This window comes from Nicotiana tabacum, chromosome 3, assembly GCF_000715075.1.
Source record: "Nicotiana tabacum cultivar K326 chromosome 3, ASM71507v2, whole genome shotgun sequence".
NCBI classification, from domain to species: Eukaryota; Viridiplantae; Streptophyta; class Magnoliopsida; order Solanales; family Solanaceae; genus Nicotiana; species Nicotiana tabacum.
The window spans coordinates 208,446,175-208,468,388 of NC_134082.1; the positions used below are offsets into that span (position 1 = coordinate 208,446,175).

The following is a 22,214-nucleotide window of genomic DNA, read 5'->3' on the forward strand; positions in this document are numbered from 1 at the left end:
CTACCAACTTTAAACCCCTCCGAAGATCATCTTCCTCAAGCTGACAACATTTGAAATACCCACTTGATTTCGAAATTGCTACACTCTATAATCCCTGACAACCACTTCTTCGGCACTATCTCACACTACCTTGCCCCGACGGCAAATTGATGAAGACCATAACATCGTTGAACTTAAAACATCCAATCAAGGGCAATGACACCACATATCTGATGAAAATTCTACCACACTTGAAAATACCAAGTCTCGTTACTCCATCAACACAAACCTGAACATTTTTAGTCTGATTGCCTTTCCCCCATTGGAAATAAGATATTGAATCTCTGAATCATGCATTGAGAAAAAATCGTCTTTCAAGTCATTCACTGTTTCGAAGCATAGACAAGCATCTTACCATTACATCAATGCTAGGCGATAACAATTCATGAACATCATAACAACTTGTGCATAGCATCAAACCATCAGAAATACAACTACTGAGCTGAAATGACCCGCAAGGCGACGACATTAGTCCAATCGAATATGTAGGGAGAAACATCATGTGCCACATCTGCAATATCATCTAAATTCCTCGATTTTCAATCTATAACAAGCGCTTTACGCCGCGTAAGATTGAATAGGAAGGAAATGAAGGCTTGAGCCTCAAAGGAATCAAATCGTACGATTAGAAATCAAGAAGGGAAGTGCTCCTAACAGCCTTGTAGCCTCTCAAAGATAAGTACAAATGTCTCCGTGCCGATCCGCAAGACTCTACTAGACTTTCTCATGACTCGTGAAACCTAAGTGAACCTAGTGCTCTAATGTTGTCACGACCCAAAATCCATTAAAGGTCATGATGGTGCCAGACACCACTGTCAGGCAAGCCAACACTAAATAGTTAATTAAATTCTTATTTTAATATTTTTGAAATCATAAATTTCCTTCAATTTAACTAGTAAAAGATAAACTTTACAGAATAACTAATAATATTTTTCCAACTTAAATACTGAATATCCCATAATTATCCCAGAACCTAGTATCACATGTGCATGAGCATTTACTAAGAAATAAAATATAATACAACAACTATCCGGAATACAAATTTGGACAGAAAAGGAAATGTAGATACTCTGAAGGAGACTCTGCTGGATGCGGGTCGTAATATGGAATGCAGCCCACCTAAGTCCCCGTTTCAACCATACCAATGCACTTGCTAGGCCACTAGCCATATATATGCATGTACAACAAAATGTACAATAAGTGTAGTATGAGTACAAAAACAACGCGTATCCAGTAAGTATCTAGTCTAATCTCGAAGAAGTAGTGACGAGAGGTCGACTCCGACACTTACTATGGCCAACAATAATATACCGATAATATGTTCAATCATGGATTTTATATGATGACTGTAAATTCAATAACATGAAGCAAGTAAACAATTCTTTTGTTAATAGGAGATTTCCAAATTTATTTTCATCTTTTAACAATTTCTATCTCCGGCCAAGGAGGCCACATCAATTATTAATAATTCCAAAATAATCAATTAAGTCATGCGCAAATCATGTCGAGGTCGTACGACCCAATCCATCATGTTATTTAAATTGTGACTGCTAGAGGGTCGAACGGAGCGAACCATAGATGCATCTATTTAATCTTCTGAGGCGTTCGGCCCGTTCCACAAAAGGTAAACACAATAAACAAGTCAATCAAGAATTCATCAAGGAGCAATTACCCAAGAAAATGTTAATCCTCTTTTTAACGGTTAAGCAATTTAAATTGATAATAAGGTTTCAAATGTCACAAGTATAGCATGCTTCTAGGTCCTAGACTACCCAGACTTAAGAATAATAGTAGCCACGGACGGACTCTCGTTACCTCGTGCATACGTAGCCCCCACATATAGAAGCACATATTGGATTATTTCACCTATGGGGTTAATTCACTCATACAAGGTTAGAAAGGAAACTTACCTCGCTCCGGAGTTCCATAGCAGGCTCCCAAGCCTTTCCAACAACTCAAACTGATGTCCAACGCTCCAAAACTAGTCAATAAATGTGCAAAACCATAAAAATATACTCTAATAATCACAAAAATTCGATTTAAATAAAATCACAACTCCGCTCGAAAAGTTGATAAAATCACCCTCGGGCCCACGTGCCTGGATTCCAAAAAATTTCGAAGATAAACTTCACCCACAACCCCACGAACTCAAATATATGATTTATTCTTAATTCCATGTCCAAATTCGTGGTCAAAATCATAAAATACCAATTTCTAGGTTTCTCTTCAAAATCCCAAATTTCCACTAATTTCCCATGATTTTCCATGTTAAAAATCTAGATATAATCCAAGTATTTAACTTACAATAGGTAGGAATCACATACCTTGACATAGATGATGAAGATGGAGTTCCAAAAGCGCTCCTAGTTTGGCTCCCATGGAGGAAATGAGATGAAATAAGATGAAAGTCATTTGACCACTTTTGCGGTTTCGCAGGTGCGACTACCATTCCGTTTCTGCGGAGATGCCCCCAAATGCCTACTTCCGCTTCTGCGCCTTCCTTTCTGCAGGTGCGGTCTCACTTCTGCGGCGAGATAATCGCATATGCGGTCTCATTACTGCCTAACCAAAACCGCATCTAGGACCCTCTTGGCTGTTTCTGCGGCCCAAATCTCGCAGGTGCGGTTACACCAAAAGGCAGCTGCTTTAGTCCTTCTTCCAAGTCCAAACTCGATCCGTTTACTATCCGGATTCCACCTGAGGCCCCTGGGATCCCGTCCAATTACACCAACTTGTCCCAAAACGTGACACAAACTTGCTCGAGACCTCAAATCACATCAAACAATATCGAATTCATGAATCACACCCTAATTCAAGCTTAATGAACTTTAGAATTTCAAACTTCTATATTCGATGCCTAAACCTATCAAATCTCGTCCTATTGACCTCAAATTTTGCACACAAGTCATAATCAACATTATGGAACTATTCCAACTTTCGGAATCAGGATCCGACCCCGATATTAAAAAAGTCAACTTTCGGTCAAACTTCTCAAAAACTTTCAAACTTTTAATTTTTGCCAAATGATCCCAAAATGACCTACGGACCTCCGAACCCACTTCTGGACATGCTCCCAACACCAGAATCACCATACAGGCTATTCCTAAACTCGGAATCCCAAACGGACATTGATAACATTGAAATGCACTTCAACCCAAATTTATGAAATTCTTCCAAAATGCTAACTTCCACAATAGGCGCCGAAACGCTCCCGGCTCGTCCAAAACTCGATCCGGACATACGCCAAAGTCCAAAATCATCATACAAACCTGTTGGAACCTACGAATCCCGATTCCTAGGCCGTTTACTCAAAAATTCAATCCTAGTCAATTCTTCCAACTTAAAGCTTTCGAAATGAGAATTTTCTTTCCAATTTCTTGAAATTAAATTTCAATCACGTGTACAAGTCATAATACTTGAAGTGAAGCTGCTCATGGCCTCAACCGCCGAACGACGCGCTAGAACTTAAAACGACCGGTCGGGTCGTTACATTGCCATTTTTGTATTGATCTTCCTCTAGTGTGTATATTGAAAGCACGTATTTTTTGACCCACAACTTTTAAAAGTAGTATTTTAAAAATATTTACTTATTTTTATTTTAATAGGATTTCTGTCAACTTTTAATTTTAATTTTTGTGCATAAGTTTAAAAACATAAAAATAGTTTTATACACAAAGGCCCATTCTTCCCAATTTATTTTAGCCCAAACCCTTTTCTCACCCATCAAACCCCTCTTAATCTTAGTCATTTATTATCCTCCAATATAATGACCCATGTCAATTCTTACACCCATATTTAAACCCAATTATAATCAAACCCTAGCCTACCTTTATCTCCTAAGCTAAGTGAGCACCCCCCCCCCCCCCCAAACAAAGAAAACCTGCAAGCCGTCGCCTACCTGGAAAAAAAGCTAGACGAAATTCCTCCAAACTCGGAACATCACCAGCAAACGAAGAGGGGTTCTGATTTCTGAAAACTCAACCATGTTACTAACTCGAACCAAATCAAAGATTTATGTTCACAATCCCTCTTCCCCCAATTTCTCCTACCCTTCTTTCAAAGATGTTCAAACCCTTTGTTCTGGCGATTCAATTTCCAGCAACAACCCACCCCACTCCCTAAGACGAAAAAAAAAGAGCATGAGCTCTGAAAAATAGTGAGGAGATCGAGAAAGGGTCCTTTGTTTGAGTTCCTCACCGTGAGCAGATTTCCGTTCTTGGTTCGAGTTCGTTGTTACATTTTGCTTCGGGTTGTATTCAAAAGCTTAAATTTGAATAAAAGTTAAAGAGGAATTGGCTGAAATTTTGCTATTTGATGCTGATTATTGCTCAAATGAACTCAAGGCATTAGGTACATACCCACAAATTTTCATTTACCTTTTTTAATCAATAATTTGAATTGCTTGACATGTTATGAATTTATTGTTTCTGTTGTTGTTTGGGTATATCTATACCTAATAGGGTACTCAATTGATTTAAATTTGACCCATCGTGCTTAAACTAATTGTGATTTCGTCACTAGTCATAATTTAGGGAAATGGAGGCTCATTTGTGAGAATATTAAAATGTGTGTGTTTTTCAGTTGATTCTCTGAGTGATATTATGTGTTTGAAGAACCTCGCAGTCAAATTATAATCTATATAATTCGTTATTGTAAACCCAAAGGCCTTGAGTAAATCTGTTGTTTAATATAATGTATGAATTGAGATGTTATTCACTAGGAAATAATATCCACATTGTTTTGTTCGAACCCCTAACATGTTTTACCATGAATGTGTGTAAGAGTTTTATGGATAAGTTTTATGAACAATCACGGCATCACAGTAGGAAACTTGGTTACAAAGCAACATGTCCGGCTGAATGGTGGTATTTGCATAACGTAATCCCACTGTCATAAACTTATGAGATCATGAACCAAAATACAATTAACATGCTAAATGCAACAACGAGGTTGTGGTCATAATGGAATGGAATTTTCAACATCACACAAACCACCAAAGGCTGACTAGTCCAAACAACTTGTCATATGTAGAAATAGAAAAAATATCATTTCATTTATTAGATCCAAAAACGAAAACAGCAAATTGAAGCCTTGGAAAGAAATGTGTGGGCTAGTTGTTAAAAGATTTGGACCGGAATAAACTTTATCGCACCTTGGGCTTTTAGTTAAATGTTGGCATTTTTTTTAATCTCAAACTTAGGAAAGAAATAAATCATGAATAATCGCTAGTATGCTTTAGGCGCGTATTAATAAATAAATTATCGTGATCATGTACACGTTCACGTGACATAGTTATGATTTTTAAACTTAAAACCAAGGTACACATTCGCGTAACTTTGGCCAAACAATCTTAACAATTATAAATTGTTATTAGTTGTGTACATGTACGTGTGACATGACTTTGACATACCAAACAAAACGAGTACACGTACGCGTGACTCGTTTCAAGATAATTCCATAATCATGAATAATCAAGCAATTAAAAGCGGTAAAAGGTAAAATACATATAGGTTCTAAATATAAGTAATTAAGCAATTTAATTAAGCCATGTATGATTAAAAGCGGCCATGCTAAAACCACGGAACTCGGGAGTGCCTCACACCTTCTCTCGGGTTAACAAAATTCCTTACCCGGTCTTCTGGTTTCGCGGACTTTTTAACAGAGTCAAATTTCCTCAATTTGGGATTTAAAATAAACCGGTGACTTGGGACACTATAAACTATCCCAAGTGGCGACTCTAAATTAAATAAATAATTTCATTTCGAACAACGTCACTTTAATTGGAAAAACTCCCTATTCCTTTGGAAAAAGGAGGTGTGACAGCTCTGGCGACTCTGCTAGGGACAAGAACCCAAAATCTCTGGTTCAGAGTTCAGAATTCGAGCTTGTTAATATGATCCATGCTTGGCTTTATTGTTTGTTGATATTACTGTGTTTGTGGACTTAATGTGCTAATTGACGCTCATTTACCTCTTTGATATTCCTTGAACTTTATTAAACTATCTTTTTATGCCTCCCTTCTGAGTGTTCTAAAAATATGGTGTACACGTACGCGTGGCCCAATTTTCTGTTAGAGATCGTACCAAATATAATGAGGCTGGATCAGCAACTAGACTGGGTAGAATTTCGTGCTTCCGGTACATTGCCCACACCTCGGATCGAGCTATCTGATTGGGTAAGCCATGTCTAGAACACATCCCTAGGGTTTTAAACCTAGAATAACATAGCCTCATGTCGAATCTCTAGTAGAAACGTTTGTTTGCATCACGTACGTTTGACTTTGGGGACTCAACACAAGGGTTGGATCCGTCTAAGATAGGTGTACCCAAAAATAAAAGACCATCCTGAAGCATCGTATGTACTACATGTTGCATTCTTCAAGGGTAAAAGGGGTCATTTAGCGAACCAATGATGGTTGAGGGTAAATGAGAAAGAAAAGAAGGTGAAGTTTAAAAATGAAGCAAGTAGGCCTAGTTATATTTTTCTTTCACACTTTTTTTTCAAGACAAAAAAATTAATAAAAATGAAAAATCCAAAAAAGATTTTGCACTTTCTCATCATTTTGAAAAAAAAAAGGCAAAAAATATGTTTTCTCCAAATCAGTTATTTTTTTTAATTCTCGATCGTATCTAATCTTCCCGAACTACGCATACCTGATTCTCGTCTTTCGGGGCAGGATACATAGGTAACCCACATAGGGTCCGGTCTTCCTAGTGCCTCTTAAGTTCTTGGCTTCAGGTGTCGTAGCCAAATCTTGCATGTCTAGCCATGTTTGGCAACATTGGTCATTTTGCAAAATGGGGTTATTTTCTCAAAGTGGCTTGCTATCCCATTTCTTAAAGCCCTAAGTCCACAACAAGGTGTCCTCTCAGTTTTAAGGTCCATTCCTGTTGAATTTTCATGTCTAGCCATTGTTGGCCACATCGGCCATTCTTGCAAAATGGGGTCATTTTTGCGAAAGTGGTTTAGTGACCCGTGTCTTTGAATATTGAGTCCACAACTAGGTGTAATATTATTATAAGGCCCGTCCTTGTTGAACTTGCATCTCTAGCTGCGTTTGGTCACGTCGGCCATTTTTGCAAAATGGGTCATTTTTACGAAGTAATTTCTAGGGCCATAATTATTGGGAGTTTGAAGCCATATAAGACTTAGTGAGGTATTTGCATTTCTTGGAGGTCATCTTTGTTGAGTTTGCACTAATAGTCACCCTTGGCCACATAGGCCATTTTGCAAAAATAGTCCAGTCATGTCTTGCATGTGTTCACTAGGAGGTGTTGTGGCGTCGCATAGTGTCTCGAGTCACTAAATCTATTTGGTCTTATTTTTCTCATGCAGGTATGGATCCATGTACCAGAGCTCGAGCATGACAGATACCCTAGGACCATCATATTTGGGAGCTTGTTTGGGGAAACTTTTTATGTTTTGAGTCTATTTTTGTGCTGTTTTTTTTACTTTCTAATCTTGTCTAGTAGTATGCAGTCTTTTAGTTGGTGTCAGAGTTTGTCGTAGTATAGTTGAGTTTGTCGAGTCTCTCGTTATCGTACTTCCTGTTTTGTATTTGAAAATCGAAAAAAAGTTATAAATGAAAAATCCAAAAATATTTTATTTTTAATTTATTTTGTCCATTACTTTATGAGAAATATGCTTGGTCTTATTCATGTGGAACATGATACGTTGGCAAACTACATAGGGTTCGATCAAATCGTTTTTGAAACTAAAAGAGAAAAAGAAAAAAAGAGGATGATGTTATAGGATGTGAGAAATGAGAGCAAAGAAAAGAGTGATAATTAGAAAGAAAAAGAGAGGAAGGAAAATAAGCAAGCCAAGAAGTGCTAAAAAAGAAAGAAAAAGAAAAGATTGAAATGAACAAAATTGGGATGATGTCAAGTGACCTTGTGACCCTCAAAGTCATTCTAGAACTGTTAATTGTTGCTAGATGCATTGCACACAATGTGATATTTTTGTCTGATAAATGCCCTAATGCTAATATATTGGCTTTGTTTTGCTCCTATTTGTTACTTTCATTATTATCATAAAAGAAGGTTATTAGTTTGTGGCATTCTAGCAATTCATCCATACAATACAAGGTCAAGGAGCAAGGTAGCCATGGCTAGCAAAGACTTGGACACATGAGTTGTTGACCTATCGAGAGGGATTGTGGAGTCGGAATCTAAATTGAAAGAGGAGGTCCAAAGGTTGAACAGCAGATGGCAAACATGTATCGGGCTTGGATCAGGGGCATCCTCCACCTTCATTCCCCACTAACTACACTGAAAACCCTGTAACTATCCCACCACTATCACAAATCCAGATTCCCACTGCTGCTGATATCTCCCCACGACCTTTTCACACTCTACCCGCCAAAACCACCTCATATCCCCCAAACTTTCCATGCTCCACCAGTCAAAACAGCCTCATACCCTGCTCCGACATCTACTCCTATTTTTGCAGCCCCTCCACAAGCTACCGTCTACCGATCTTCTAGTGAACCCGCGTTCAAAGCTCCAGATGCCTAATATTATGCTACAGAAACAACCTTCAAGGTCCCGGATCCTTATTGTTACACCCCTCACTTTGAACCTCCTGTTGAAACAGAGAAACCATCAAAGAATGTGGAGCAAGATGAGATATTCAAGAAATTCAAGAGTTTAGAGCAATGTTTGAGGAACATGCAAGGAAGCCAACTAAGTGTGGCTTACAAGGATTTGTGCTTGTTCCCTGATGTCCAATTGCCCGTTGGGTTCAAGATGCCCGAGTTCGACCTGTCCGATGTACATGGAGATCTCGTGGCCTATTTGAGAGGCTTTTGTAGTAAGATGAGAGGTGCCAGTGGGAAGGACGAATTATTGATGGCGTATTTTAGTGAGAGTCTGAGTGGGGCAGCTCTGGAATGGTACACTCACCGAGATGCTAGCAGGTGGTACACATGGGACGATTTGGTTCAGGCCTTTGCTCGGCACTTTCAGTACAACATAGATATTGTCTCGGATTGCCTATCCTTGACCAAGATAGAAAAGAAGACCAACGAAAGCTTTAAGGAATACAGGTTCAGATGGAGAGAGCAAGTTGCACGGGTCAATCCTCTGATGGAAGAAGACGAGATGGTCGATTACTTTCTTCAAGCCCTAGAGCCTACTTACTTTTTCCATTTGGTCTCAGCCATAGGTAAGCCCTTCAATGATATGGTAAAGATGGGAGGAATGGTAGAAAATGGGTTGAAGCCGAGCAAGATCATGAACTATTCTGCCTTAAAAGCCACAATACAAGCAATTCAGAATAGCACAGGAAGCTTGCTGGGTTAGAAAGAACAGGATGATGTTGCCATGGTTGTCTCAGGATCACGACATGGCCCAACGGGTCCACCTCACCAATATACTCAGCCTCAACCCCAACCCTAAACTTCTCCCCGAGCTTCATATAATCCACCCTAGTATTATCCTCCAAACAACATCCGGTCAACTGTCCAACCACTAGGTTACTCCTTATGGCGAGCGCCAGCACCGCATAATACTATTTCACCTTCACAACATTTTAGAGCACCCAACGACCCTAGAAAATAGTGGCATGGAGGGGAACAAAGTCAAAGAAATAGTTTCACGCCAATCAGGGAATCCTGCACAAGCTTGTTTGAAAGGTTTAAACATTCTGGCCTGATTGAGCCGCTCCTCGGCTATACTCCAGACCCATATGCAGAAGGTTTTGATCATATTGTACGGTGCATGTACCACTCTAATGTCCAATGGCATAATATTGAAGATTGTCATACTTTGAAAAGGGAAATAGAAAGAATGATTCAAGAAGGGATAAATGTGATCCAGGACAGTGACACCCAAAATATCGTGCAAATTCCTTTACTTGCACATGATGATGTACACTTTGTGAGGATGATGCGTGGTAACAGGGAGTATGAGAATTCTCGCGGGAACTTGTGTAAGCACGTAATTCTTGACCCGTGCAAATTTTAAAGTTAGTTTTAGTATTTTAATATTTTTAAAATATTTACTTGACTTTATTTTAATATAATTTTAATCTTTTACTTTTAGTCCTAGGACATAAAAAAATAGTTTTATTTGTTGTGTTTATCGCTTTTCTATATTTTTATCATTAGTTTAAGATCAATTCGTATATTTTTATTCATGGTGTCTTAATTTTATCGTGACTTTAGCCTATTTTTTTTGCTTTTTACTTTATTGTTATAACATTTAAAAATACAAAAGAAAAAAATGGTAGGTTCATTTTAAGATTTTGTTTATATTCTTAACTAAGTTTAATTAATATTTGGTAAGATTTTTGAGTTTGTCTTTGTCCAACAAGAAATTTGTAGGCCCAAAGGTGTGAGTCCATTCCTTTTAACTTAAACCCAATTATTCTTAGTCCATTCTTCCCAACCTATTAGCCCATTTATGTGCAAGATTTAATCCTAGCCATCTATTTCTTTCTAATCCAATGGTCATCATCCCTTCCCACTTTCATATAAAATACCAATTATAGAAACCCTAAAAAACGTTTTCAACTCCTAGTCTTGAAAAAGGGACCAGCTGCCAAAACCTCCACGAAAAGGCACCAAAACCGCCCACCACGTCCTCAGCGGCCACACACGATCGGAACCCTAGAACCTTAGCAGACTGGATCTTCTTCTTCATGGAAAAGAGACAAACTGAACCCTAAACCTCCATAGCCGTCGGACCTTCCTTCTTCTTCAACATAAAAACCAAACACAAACCTTAACCTTCTTCCTCATGAATAAAACAACAATGGAACAAGCTAAAACCTAACTAATCTACATCGCCGATGCCGCCAGCAACAACCCTTCTCCTTCTGCACGCCACCAACAGTCCCCTGAGTTCACCAAACACCAACGAACAACACCAAAAGACGACCCTAAACCACCAGTAGCCTAGCCGCCAGCGACCCCTCGCCTAAAAACGACCAGCTCCTCTCCAACCAACAACCCCGATCTCCATCCCCGTCACACATGCCGGAAACTCCAACCAGACCAGCAAATCCTCACCACTCATACACAGGCATACGCGAGAAACAAGTGGTATTGGTTCGTACATGAGGTTGAGTTGAGTTTGTTGAAGTCGTTGTTGTCCGCCGAGGTCTTGTTCAGTCATACGTCGAGGTTACTGTTCGAGTTCTTGTTGCTGTTTTCATCCTGTTCGTGCTGCGATTCGCTCGATTTTGGCTTAAGGATCTTGTACGATTTTCAAGTGTCGAAGGAAATCTGATAACTCTTTTGAGGTTCATTTCTCGCTTTGCTCTCACTTTAGATTTTGTTCGCGTGTATGTGATTGATTTTTGATGACATGAATGCTATTTGTTTGTCCTCTGTTTGTAATTCGCTTCATTTAGTTTGAATACTGGGCTTCCTTTTGATCCTTAATTTCACCTGAGAACAACACTAAACCAATTTGCTAAATCGTTAATAATGTGACATGGCCTAGTGACTTAGTTCGATCTGAAAATCTGTGCGGGCTATATGATTTATTTGTGAGTTGATATTGGGGAATTAAATTGAAAGTTAAAAATGAATTTGCTATCATTTGGTTACTAGCAGAAATATTTTTGTTTGGTAAGTGTCTTGAACGTCATTGTGCAATTGAGAATTAGCATGGATTTTGTGAAAGAAATTTGATTAGAAACATAGATGGTCTTGGTTTGGTTAAAAGCAAAACTGATACAGCATGGTACCAGAATTGATCAAAAGTTTAGGATTATCATGTCTATTATTTTAAATGTCCGTTAGAAGCATGTTTAGGCCGGCCACACTTAGATAGGCAATTTTAGGATTTTTCATTTGCTTTTGGTTTAGAGGTGAGAGGTTGTCCCTTAGATAAATTCATCCGGGGAATGCCCCGTGGACTTTGTAAATATTTTTAACCCGGGGAATGCCCCGAAGTAAATGTAAATGGAGTCGCGGTATCATCAATGGAGGCGTAGTATGAGCTAGGAAGACTTGCTTTATTTTGTTTTATTTCTTTTTATTAGGAAGGGACGACCTCTAACCCTTTGGATGTTTATTTTCATTTGTGTGTTTTACCTTAATTTAAATATCTTAAAAGCCAACTAGATTGAGTACGCAACCGTGATTTTCAAGGGACTTGGGGAGTGCCTAACACCTTCTTCCCGAGTCAAATGAACCCCCTTACCCGAATCTCTGGTGCAGATTTAGATTTGGAGTCCTAAGTGTTTTTTAAAAGGAAAAATTATTTTTTTTAAAAAAATGGTGACCTGACACACCGAAATCAAATGTCAGGTGGCGACTCTGAATTATTTTGAACACAAATTTTTGTCACTTTCAAAATTGAAAAACCCTTTTGAGCCTTGCGAAATCTTTTTATTATTTGTAAGAGGGTTAGTGAGGTTTGGTTAAAAAAGGGGTGTGACATCTCTGGCAACTCTGCTGGGGATTTGCAGGTTCGAGCTAGTACTTGATCTTGTTGGCTTTTTAGGATATTCGGTTGAGGTTTTTATGTGTTTTGTTTGCTTTATTTAATTTTTATTTTGTTTATGTCATTTTATTATTTGCTAGTTGCTTATTTGTTTATAGTTTTTCCTTTATGTGTTATTGTTTTATAAACTGTCATCATATGCATTACCTAGTCAATTCTTTCTGCAACAAGTCTCAGAGCACGCGTCGCGTGCACGAACTCTTTGTTGAGTCACCCTTGATTTAGGAGGGGGGCCGTCGGACGTATGGAGTGGGTGGAAAGCTTGAGCAGCCACCATCGACCATACGCTTCCCCGAATTGCCTTGTTAGTGAACCCCAAACTTAGGTCAGCCTTTAGTCATTTTTATTTGCATCATGTCATTTAGACCTAGTAGGGCTCGGTCCTAGGTACCGTGTCCCTTTGTAGGAAGCCTGTCCAAATTTTGTCAAAATGGGCTCGTGGCCCAAAATGACAGTTAATCATCCTATGTGCTAAATGTTGCATTTGTGAGGGTAAAAGGGTCATTTGGCGGACCGAAATCTTGGAAAGAAGGGTGAAAATGAAGAAAGTAGGGCCCACTCACACTTTTTTATATATAGTTTCCCAAAAATCAAAATGAAAATGAAAAATCCAAAAAAAAAAGATTTTATACCTCTCCATTATTTTTCAAAAAAAAAATTGAAAATAGAAAATCCAAAAAAATTTTACGTTTTCCATCATTTTCCAAAAATTCAAAAAAAGAAAATCCAAAAAGATTTTACATTTTTCATCATTTTCCCAAAAAATTCTAAAAAAAAGGAGAGAAAGAAAAATTCAAAAAAAAATATTTTTCAATTTTCATCAAAAATAAAAAAAAAATGGTTTTTCCAAATTAGTTATTTTTTTTTAAAGGCTTCCTCCCATGTTTAATCTTCCCGAACTACGCGAACCTGATTCTCGTCTTCCGGGGCGGGATACGTAGGCAAGCCACATAGGGTCCGGTCTTCCTAGTAGGTCCTAGGTTCTTGGCTTCCGGGGTCGTAGCCAAATCTTGCGTGTATAGCCATATTTGGCCACATTGGCCGTTTTTGCAAAAATAGAAGTGTTTTCTCAGAGTAGTTTGTTATCTATTGTCTTAGGATCTTGAGTCTACAATAAAGTGTCCTCTTAATTCTAAGATTCATTCCTGACAAATTTGCATGTCTAGCCATTTTGGCCACATCGGCCATTTTTGCAAAAAAAAAGGGATCCATTTCCGCAAAGTAGTTTTTTAGACCATGATTGTCGGGATATTAAAGTCATGTAAGATTTAAATGGAGTATTTCTCATGCATTAGGGGTCAACTTTGTCAAGTTTGCGTTAATAGCCACTTTTAGCCACTTACTCCATTTTGCAAATATAGCCAAGTTGTGTCCTGCATTTGTCCACTAGGAAATGTGATGGGGTCACGTAGTGTCCCGAGTCGCTAACCATGTTGGCTTCATTCAGGTATGGACCCGCTGATTCGATCCAAAGTGCTGATGGTAGTAAAGATTCCTAGGAAGTTGATCAAGTGGTGGAAAACGTTTTCATCGTTAGAGCAGCATGAGTTAATGTAGAAATTGGGCACCCTAACTTCCCTTCTTGATATCACACCCCGCCCAGACTTAGTGGAGGCGATGCTGACTTATTGGGATCCGCAAAATTTGATTTTCAGATTTGGAGAGTGTGAGATGACTCCTACCTTGGCGGAAATGTCTGGTCTCACTCGTTTAAACTATATAGGCAAGGACATGATACTTCCTCGAGACCAATGCCTGAAAGATAATAAGCATTTAAAATGTCTTGAGCAGTCCTGGATATCCTTGGATTATTTGTTTGCTAGATTTGGACCACAGGATAGTTTTGATATCTTTTGGGATGAGTTCTGCACAACCAAGGCAAAGTGGCAAAGACGTCGCCTCGAAGCTTTCAGCCTTGCTTTGTTGGGATTATTGGTTTTTCCATTAGATGAGAGGCATATTAGCACCCGTCTACAGTCAGTGATAATGGCACTATTTCATGAGAAGCAACGCGAAACCGTTACCGTTGTGCCGATGATCTTAGCAGAGTTGTACCGAGCCCTGAGTGAGGTTAGGGGAGGTGTCAGATATTTTGAGGGAAGTAACCTTTTGCTACAGCTGTGGATGATGGAGCATTTGTACACCACTTCCTTACTTTGTCCCATCGACCGTGCCTTGAGGTATCGGGTGGTATGCATCGAACGCAGGATGAAATCTCCTAAGTTTAGGTACCTAGTAGGCATCACGGCTTGGATTGAGTTCCTCGGTTTGAGGACAAATGGGAATGTTTTGTGGGCTTACCTTTGGCTACCTTTGGATGATATCTTGGTAGGGTGCCTCATGCTGCCTTTCCTGATGCTGATAGGACTCAAGTGTGTCAGACCGTACACTCCCGATAGGGTAATGCGGCAATTGGGCAGAAGACAAGAGGAGCCTCCAACTTTGAATCTTCGGAGGCACATCATAAATTTTAGCAAAAAGGCGGTTGATGAAATCAAGTATGTGCAATACTGGAACAATGCAAAGAGGATGAAGAAAAATACATTAGTAGAGGACGTCGGCAGGCCCGAGTGTACTCAGGAGTACTTGATTTGGTTACAATCCGTCCCGCCAGGGGTCAGCATCCTATTGCCAGCCCAACTCAGGGGTCGGGCAGTTCAGACAGATGATTTTGGGGAAGCATCGGACCAAGATTCCTGGGATAAGCTTGAGTTGATAAAGTCTCAGTTAGTGGGATTGGCAGCAAGCGTGGAACAGCATAGCCAGTATTTGTTCAGGGTCGGCCTTCAGGATGAGGGGGCACACGCCAGGGCCTTTATTCCCAGCGTCGGTGTTTCTTTACGTGGCATGTTACAGAGTTTGAGCATGACGGACAGCCCAGGACCATCCCAGTCAGGACAACCGCATTCAGGAGCAGCTTGAGGAGTCATTCTATTTAGGTGTTTTGAGATTGTCTTATGTTGTCTTTTACTTTCGTGTCTTGTCTAGAAGTACCGAGTCCTTTAGGTAATGTCAGAGTCTGTCATAGTGTAGTTGAGTCGTTCATGTCTTTCATTATCGTATTTCCCTTTGTATTTTAATATCGAAAAGTTTTAAATGAAAAATCCCAAAAAGATTTTGTTTTAAGTTTATTTTCCACCACTTCTCCAGAACTACGCTTGGTATGATTCATGAGGGACATGATACGTAGGCAACCTACATCGGGTTCGATCAAATCATTTTTGGTTCAAAATAAAAAGAGAAAGAGGAAGAAAAGAGTGATAAGAGGTGTTGGAAAAGAAAGAGAAGAAAGGATTGAAATGAGCAAATTGGGATGATTCCATATGACCCAGCGACCCTCAAAGCCATTTTAGAACCGTTAATCGTTGCTAGGTTCATTGCATGTAAGGTGATATTATTATTTGATAAATGCTCTAATGCTAACATGGTGGTTTTGTGTTGTTGTCCTCTGTTATCTCTATTATGTTTCAGGAAGGTGGTTAGTTTGTTGGCATCCTGGCAAGTCATCCATACAACACCCGATCAAAGCGTCAAACAGTTATGGCTAGTAGGGAAACAGACACTGGAGTTGTAGACCCACCAAGGGAGATTGTTGAGTCAGAATCGGAACTACAAGAGGAGGTCCGGAGGTTGAAGCATCAGATGGCAGAAATGTATCAAGCCTGGATTAAGGGACATCCTCCACCCTCGTTCCCTTCCAACTACACAAAAAACCCTGCTTCCATTCCACCACTCTCTCAATCCCAGATGCCCAATACCATTGATCTTTCCCCACAACACTCACCTGGCTTTACCCCTTACCACAACTACCCCAGCACTTCAACCCAAACTGTTCATGCTCCGCCAGCCAAAACAACCTCATACCCTGCTCCGACATTTGCTCCTATTTTTGTACCCCCTCCACAAGCTACCCTCCACCGATCCTCTAGTGAGCCCGCATTCCCCGCTACAGATGCCCACTACTATGCACCAGAGCCCACATTCAAAGTCCCGGATCCTTACTCTTACACTCCCCAATTTGAGCCTCATGTTGAAACTGACAAACCACCCAAGAACGCAGAGTAAGAAGAGATGTTTAGGAAGGTACAGAGTCTGGAGCAATCATTGAAAAATATGCAAGGGTTGGGAAACCAAGTGAGTGTGGCCTATAAGGATTTGTGTCTATTCCCCGATGTCCAATTGCATGTCGGGTTCAAGATGCCCAAGTTTGACTTGTATGACGGACATGGGGATCCTGTAGCTCATCTGAGAGGTTATTACAGTAAAATGAGAGGCGCCGGGGGAAAAGATGAATTACTAATGGCATACTTCAGCCAAAGTCTGAGTGGGGTAGCTTTAGAATGGTACACCCGCCAGAACGCTAGCAGGCGGTACACTTGGGACGATATGGCTCAGGCCTTTGCCTGGCACTTTCAGTACAATATAGACATTGTTCCAGACCGCCTATCTCTGAACAAGGTGGAGAAGAAACCCAGTGAAAGCTTTAGAGAATATGGGTTCCGATGGAGGGAGCAAGTTTCACGAGTCAATCCTCCAATGGAAGAAGACGAGATGGTTAAATACTTTCTTCAGGCCCTAGAGCCCACTTACTATGGACACTTGATCTCAGCCATTGGCAAGTCTTTCAATGATGTGGTGAAGATGGGAGAAATGGTGGAAGAAGGGCTCAAATCGAGTAAGATCGTGAGCTATTCTACTATAAAAGCAACCACCCAGGCAATCCAGAGTGGCACCGGAAGTTTGCCAGGCAAGAAGAAGAAGGAAGATGTTGCTATATTTGTCTCCGGATCATGGCATGGCCAGAGGAGTTCACCTCATTAGTACATCCATCCTCGACCCCGACCCCAAACCTACGCCCAAGCTCCATATAATCCACCTCAACATTACTTTTCCTCGCAAAACCCCCAATACTCAGCCAGGCCATCCCAATACCTTGTTCACCACGCACAGTCATATACTCAACCCCCTACTTACCCGCAATGGCGTACTCCAGCTCCGCAGAATATCTACCCAGCTCCACAAAATACCTATCCACCCCCACAACTCTATTAAAACCCCACTGGTTCAAATTTTCGATCAAGGCCAGAGTATAGGAGAGAGAGGCAGCAGCGGAAACAAACTTTTACCCCGCTTGGAGAGTCCTATGCTAGTCTATTTCAAAGGTTAAGGCAGTTGGACGTCTTGAGGCCGATTGAGTCAAAGATACCGAATCCCCCTCCAAAGAACCTTGATTATTCCCTAAGCTGCGCATATTGTTCTGATACTCCAGGGCATGACATAGAGAAGTGTTGGCATTTGAAACGGGCAATCCAGGAGCTCATTGATACAAACCAAATTGTAGTCCAAAGCCCAGATGCGCCAAACATCAACCAAAACCCTTTGCCAGCCCATGCAGAGATGCACATGATTGAAATAGTTCACAAGGACGGGGAGCTCAAAAGGTCTTCTAAGTCCGTCATGATGATTCGGGCCAGTGAAAGCAATTTGGTTAAAGCTCCAGACTCTACCAAAGCAACGCCCTTAGGGATGACAGAAAAGCCAAGCTCACCCAATTCGAAACCACCAGTGTTGGTCGTGAAAGGGCTGTCGAGAGATACAAGGGAAAGGCCGGAAAGTTCAAAAGTGCTAGTACCAGGGATTTCAAGTAAGCCTGTCATAGTTGTGAAGGGGGCTCCTACTACCCCTATCATCATTAAACTAGTAACCCAGCTTCCAGTGGTGGATGCCAAGGCTGTTCCGTAGAATTATAAACAAGTGATAGTGACATACAAAGGAAAAGAAATAGAGGAAGAAGTCAATGAAACTGGAGGATTGACTCATTCTGGGAGATGTTTCACCCTAGAAGAATTAAGGAAAGCCAAGCCATTCAAGGATAGCCCAATGCCAGTAAAGAAATCGGTCACTGAGGAAGAGGTTGAGGAGTTCCTGAAAAAGATGAAAGTGCAGGATTATTCCATTGTGGAGCAGTTAAGGAAAACACTAGCTCAGATTTCTCTTTTGTCTTTGTTGATACATTCAGATGAACATCGCAGGGTCTTGATGAAGATTTTGAATGAGGCACATATTCCTGATAAGATCACAGTGAACCACTTGGAAAAGATAGCTGGCAAGATCTTCGAAGCAAATAGGATAACTTTCTCAGACGATGAACTTCCTAGGGAGGGTACAAAACACAACCGATCTCTTTATCTCACGGTGAAGTGTCAAGATTCTGTTGTCTCAAGGGTTTTGGTTGATAATGGCTCTAGTGCGAATATTTGTCCCTTGTCTACTCTGCAAAAACTGAAGATTGGCACCAAAAGAATCCACTTGAACAGTGTGTGTCTTCGAGGCTTTGATGGGAGAGGTAAAGATTCTGTTGGAGATATAATGCTCGAATTGTCGATAGGGCCTGTTGAGTTTACTATGGAATTCCAAGTGTTAGATGTGGTTGTCTCCTACAACCTGTTGTTAGGCAGGCCCTGGATACATGCTACTAAGGTTGTCCCATCTTCTCTGCACCAAATGGTGAAGTTTGAATGGGACACACAGGAAATAGTTGTGCACGATGATGAGGACTTGTCAGACTGTAATGATACAATTGTTCCATTTATCGAAGCTAAAGACGATACGGGACCTTGGGTCTATCAGACTTTCAAAACAGTGTCTGTTGAGAAAATCCCTGAAGGAAAATGCATTCCAGGTCCTAAGCTATCCTCCGCGCCCGTCATGGTTGCGAATGAAATGTTGAAGAATGGTTTTATCCCCGGCAAGGGTCTAGGCTCATCTCTGCAGGGTATTGTGCATCCAGTACGCCCCGGTGGGAATCTTGGTACATTTGGTTTGGGATTCATGCCCACAGAGAAGGACGTGAAAAGGGTTAAAAATCTGAAACAGAAGGTATGGTCGCTCCCCAAGCCCGTCCCACACATCTCTAAGTCTTTTGTCAAGCTAGGGATCGAAAAGCCTCCAACCTCCTCAATCCCAAAACCTATGGTCAATGTTGATGAAGAGCTGATCAAGAGGTTCCAAAGTCTGTTCGAAGAGGTCAATATGGTAGAAGTTGGTGAAAGCTCTAGAAAAGCAGATGTGTAGCTCGTTGGCCCAAACGTGAAGCTTAGCAATTGGGAAGCTACTCCTCTCCCTACTAGGAAGGAGTTTTGGTAGTTTGCTTTGTTTTCCTTTCTGTTATCTGGGTTATTCCAGGGTTGTAATCCAAATTTTTAGTTTTGCTTGTTTTGATGTTCCAACCCTTCTATCCTTTTATTTTCAATAAAATGCAATTTTTCGTTTTCTGTTATTCTTAATAGTGTTTTATTTTGTTCTTTTTTCTTTTGTATAGTTCTTTTTATGCTGGTTGCAGTGACATGACATGCATGAAGAGTTTTCAGCCGAGTCTTAAAAGCCAATCTAATTCTGAAATAACAATCCAAGAAGTAGAATATGATGATGAAATAGAATATGATGAAGAAGCAGCATTTGAGGAAATCAGTAAAGAGCTAAAACAATTTGAAGAAAAACCAAAGCCTAATTTGAGTGAGACCGAAGCAATCAATTTAGGGAACCAGGATGATGTTAGGGAAACCAAGATAAGTGTGCATTTAGAACTGCGAATTAAGGAGGAAATAATCAAAATATTGTTTGAGTACAAAGATGTCTTTGCATGGTCATATGACGATATACCGGGCCTGAGCACTGATCTGGTAGTTCATAAATTGCCAACTGATCCAGCATTCCCTCTTGTCAAGCAAAAGTTGCGAAAGTTCAAGACTGATATGAGTGTGAAGATCAAAGAAGAAATCACAAAGCAGCTTACTACAAAGGTCATTCGGGTCACTCGATATCCCACTTGGTTAGCCAATGTTGCGCCAGTACTGAAGAAGGATGGTAAGACCAGGGTCTGTGTTGATTACCGTGATCTTAACAAAGCAAGCCCAAAGGATGATTTTCCATTGCCGAACATTCATATTCTGATCGATAATTGTTCCAAGCATGAGATTGGGTCTTTTATGGACTGTTATGCGGGTTATCACCATATCTTGATGGGTGAGGAAGATGCAGAAAAAACAGCGTTCATCACGCCATGGGGAACATATTGTTATCGGGTAATGCCATTTGGTTTGAAGAATGCTATGGCAACTTACATGAGGGCGATGACCACCATATTTCATGACATGATACACATGGAGATCGAGGTTTATGTAGATGATGTGAATATAATTCAAAGAAGCAGTTTGACCATGTCAAGGACTTGAGGAAGTTTTTCCAAAGGCTCCGCAGATACAACCTCAAGCTCAATCCAGCGAAATGTGCATTTGGTGTCCCGTCTGGGAAACTGTTGGGATTCGTGGTTAGTATACGCGGCATTGAGTTAGATCTTTCAAAGATCAAAGCCATTCAAGAGTTATCGATGCCAAAGAACAAAACAGAGGTGATGAGTTTGCTTGGAAGGTTAAATTACATCAGCAGGTTCATTGCTCAGCTCACAACAACTTGTGAGCCCATCTTTAAGCTGCTAAAAAAGAATGTTGCGGTCAAGTGGACTGACGAATGTCAAGAAGCATTTGATAAGATTAAGAGGTACCTGTCGAATCCACCTGTGCTGGTCCCACTAGAGCCTGGAAGACCATTAATTCTCTATTTGACAGTCTTGGATAATTCTTTTGGCTGTGTATTGGGTCAACATGACATCACGGGAAAGAAGGAGCAAGCAATCTATTATCTCAGTAAGAAGTTCACTCCCTATGAGGTTAAGTACACTCTGCTTGAGAGGACATGTTGCGCCCTGACTTGGGTTGCACAAAAGATGAAGCATTATCTGTCGTCCTATACTACTTACCTCACTTCCCGCATGGATCCTCTAAAGTATATCTTTCAGAATCCTATGCCCACGGGAAGACTGGCGAAGTGGCAGATTTTACTTACTGAGTTTGACATTATCTATGTGACTCAGACCGCGATGAAGGCTCAAGCCTTGGCCGACCACTTGGCCGAGAATCTGGTGGATGATGAATATGAGCCACTGAAGACTTATTTTCCTGATGAAGAGGTCATGTGTGTTGACGTGGTTGACCAAGATGAAAATCCAGGTTGGAAACTCTTCTTTAATGGAGCTGCTAACATGAAGGGGATCGGAATAGGGGTTGTACTTATATCTGAAACAGGGCAACACTACCCTGTAACATCCCATCTCCGATTTCATTGCACCAACAATATGGCCGAGTACGAAGCATGCATTCTAGGTTTGAGGTTAGCTGTAGACATGGGAGTCCAGGAAATACTGGTTCTGGGAGATTCAGATTTGTTGGTTCATCAGATTCAAGGAGAATGGGAGACTCGAGATTTGAAACTCATACCGTACCGACAGTGTCTACATGATCTTTGTCAACGGTTCAGGTCGGTTGAATTTAGACATATTCCCAGGATTCATAATGAGATTGTTGATGCCTTGGCCACTCTGGCGTCAATATTACATCATCCGGACAAGGCTTATGTAGACCCCGTGCACATCCAAGTTCATGATCAACATGCTTATTGTAATGTGGTGGAAGAGGAAATCGATGTCGAACCTTGGTTCCACGATGTCAAAGAATACATTAGGTCGGGGGTATATCTAGTACATGCTACAGATGACCAAAAGAGAACCATTCGACGTCTGGCTAGTGGATTTTTCTTTAGTGGAGGAATCTTGTACAAGAGGACTCCGGATTTAGGACTGCTGAGGTGCATAGACGCTAAAGA

General features: G+C 40.6%; 1 protein-coding gene across 1 annotated transcript; it reads left to right on the top strand.

Annotated features, from left to right (window-relative positions):
- Window positions 1–10,565: 10,565 nt before the first annotated feature.
- Window positions 10,566–15,594, top strand: LOC142161757 (uncharacterized). The gene is made up of 2 exons (XM_075250494.1): window positions 10,566–11,283; window positions 13,942–15,594. Exon 2 carries the CDS (start codon window positions 14,112–14,114, stop codon window positions 15,414–15,416), a length of 1,305 nt encoding a protein of 434 aa, XP_075106595.1. The 5' UTR covers window positions 10,566–11,283; window positions 13,942–14,111; the 3' UTR covers window positions 15,417–15,594.
- The last annotated feature ends 6,620 nt before the right edge of the window (window positions 15,595–22,214 follow it).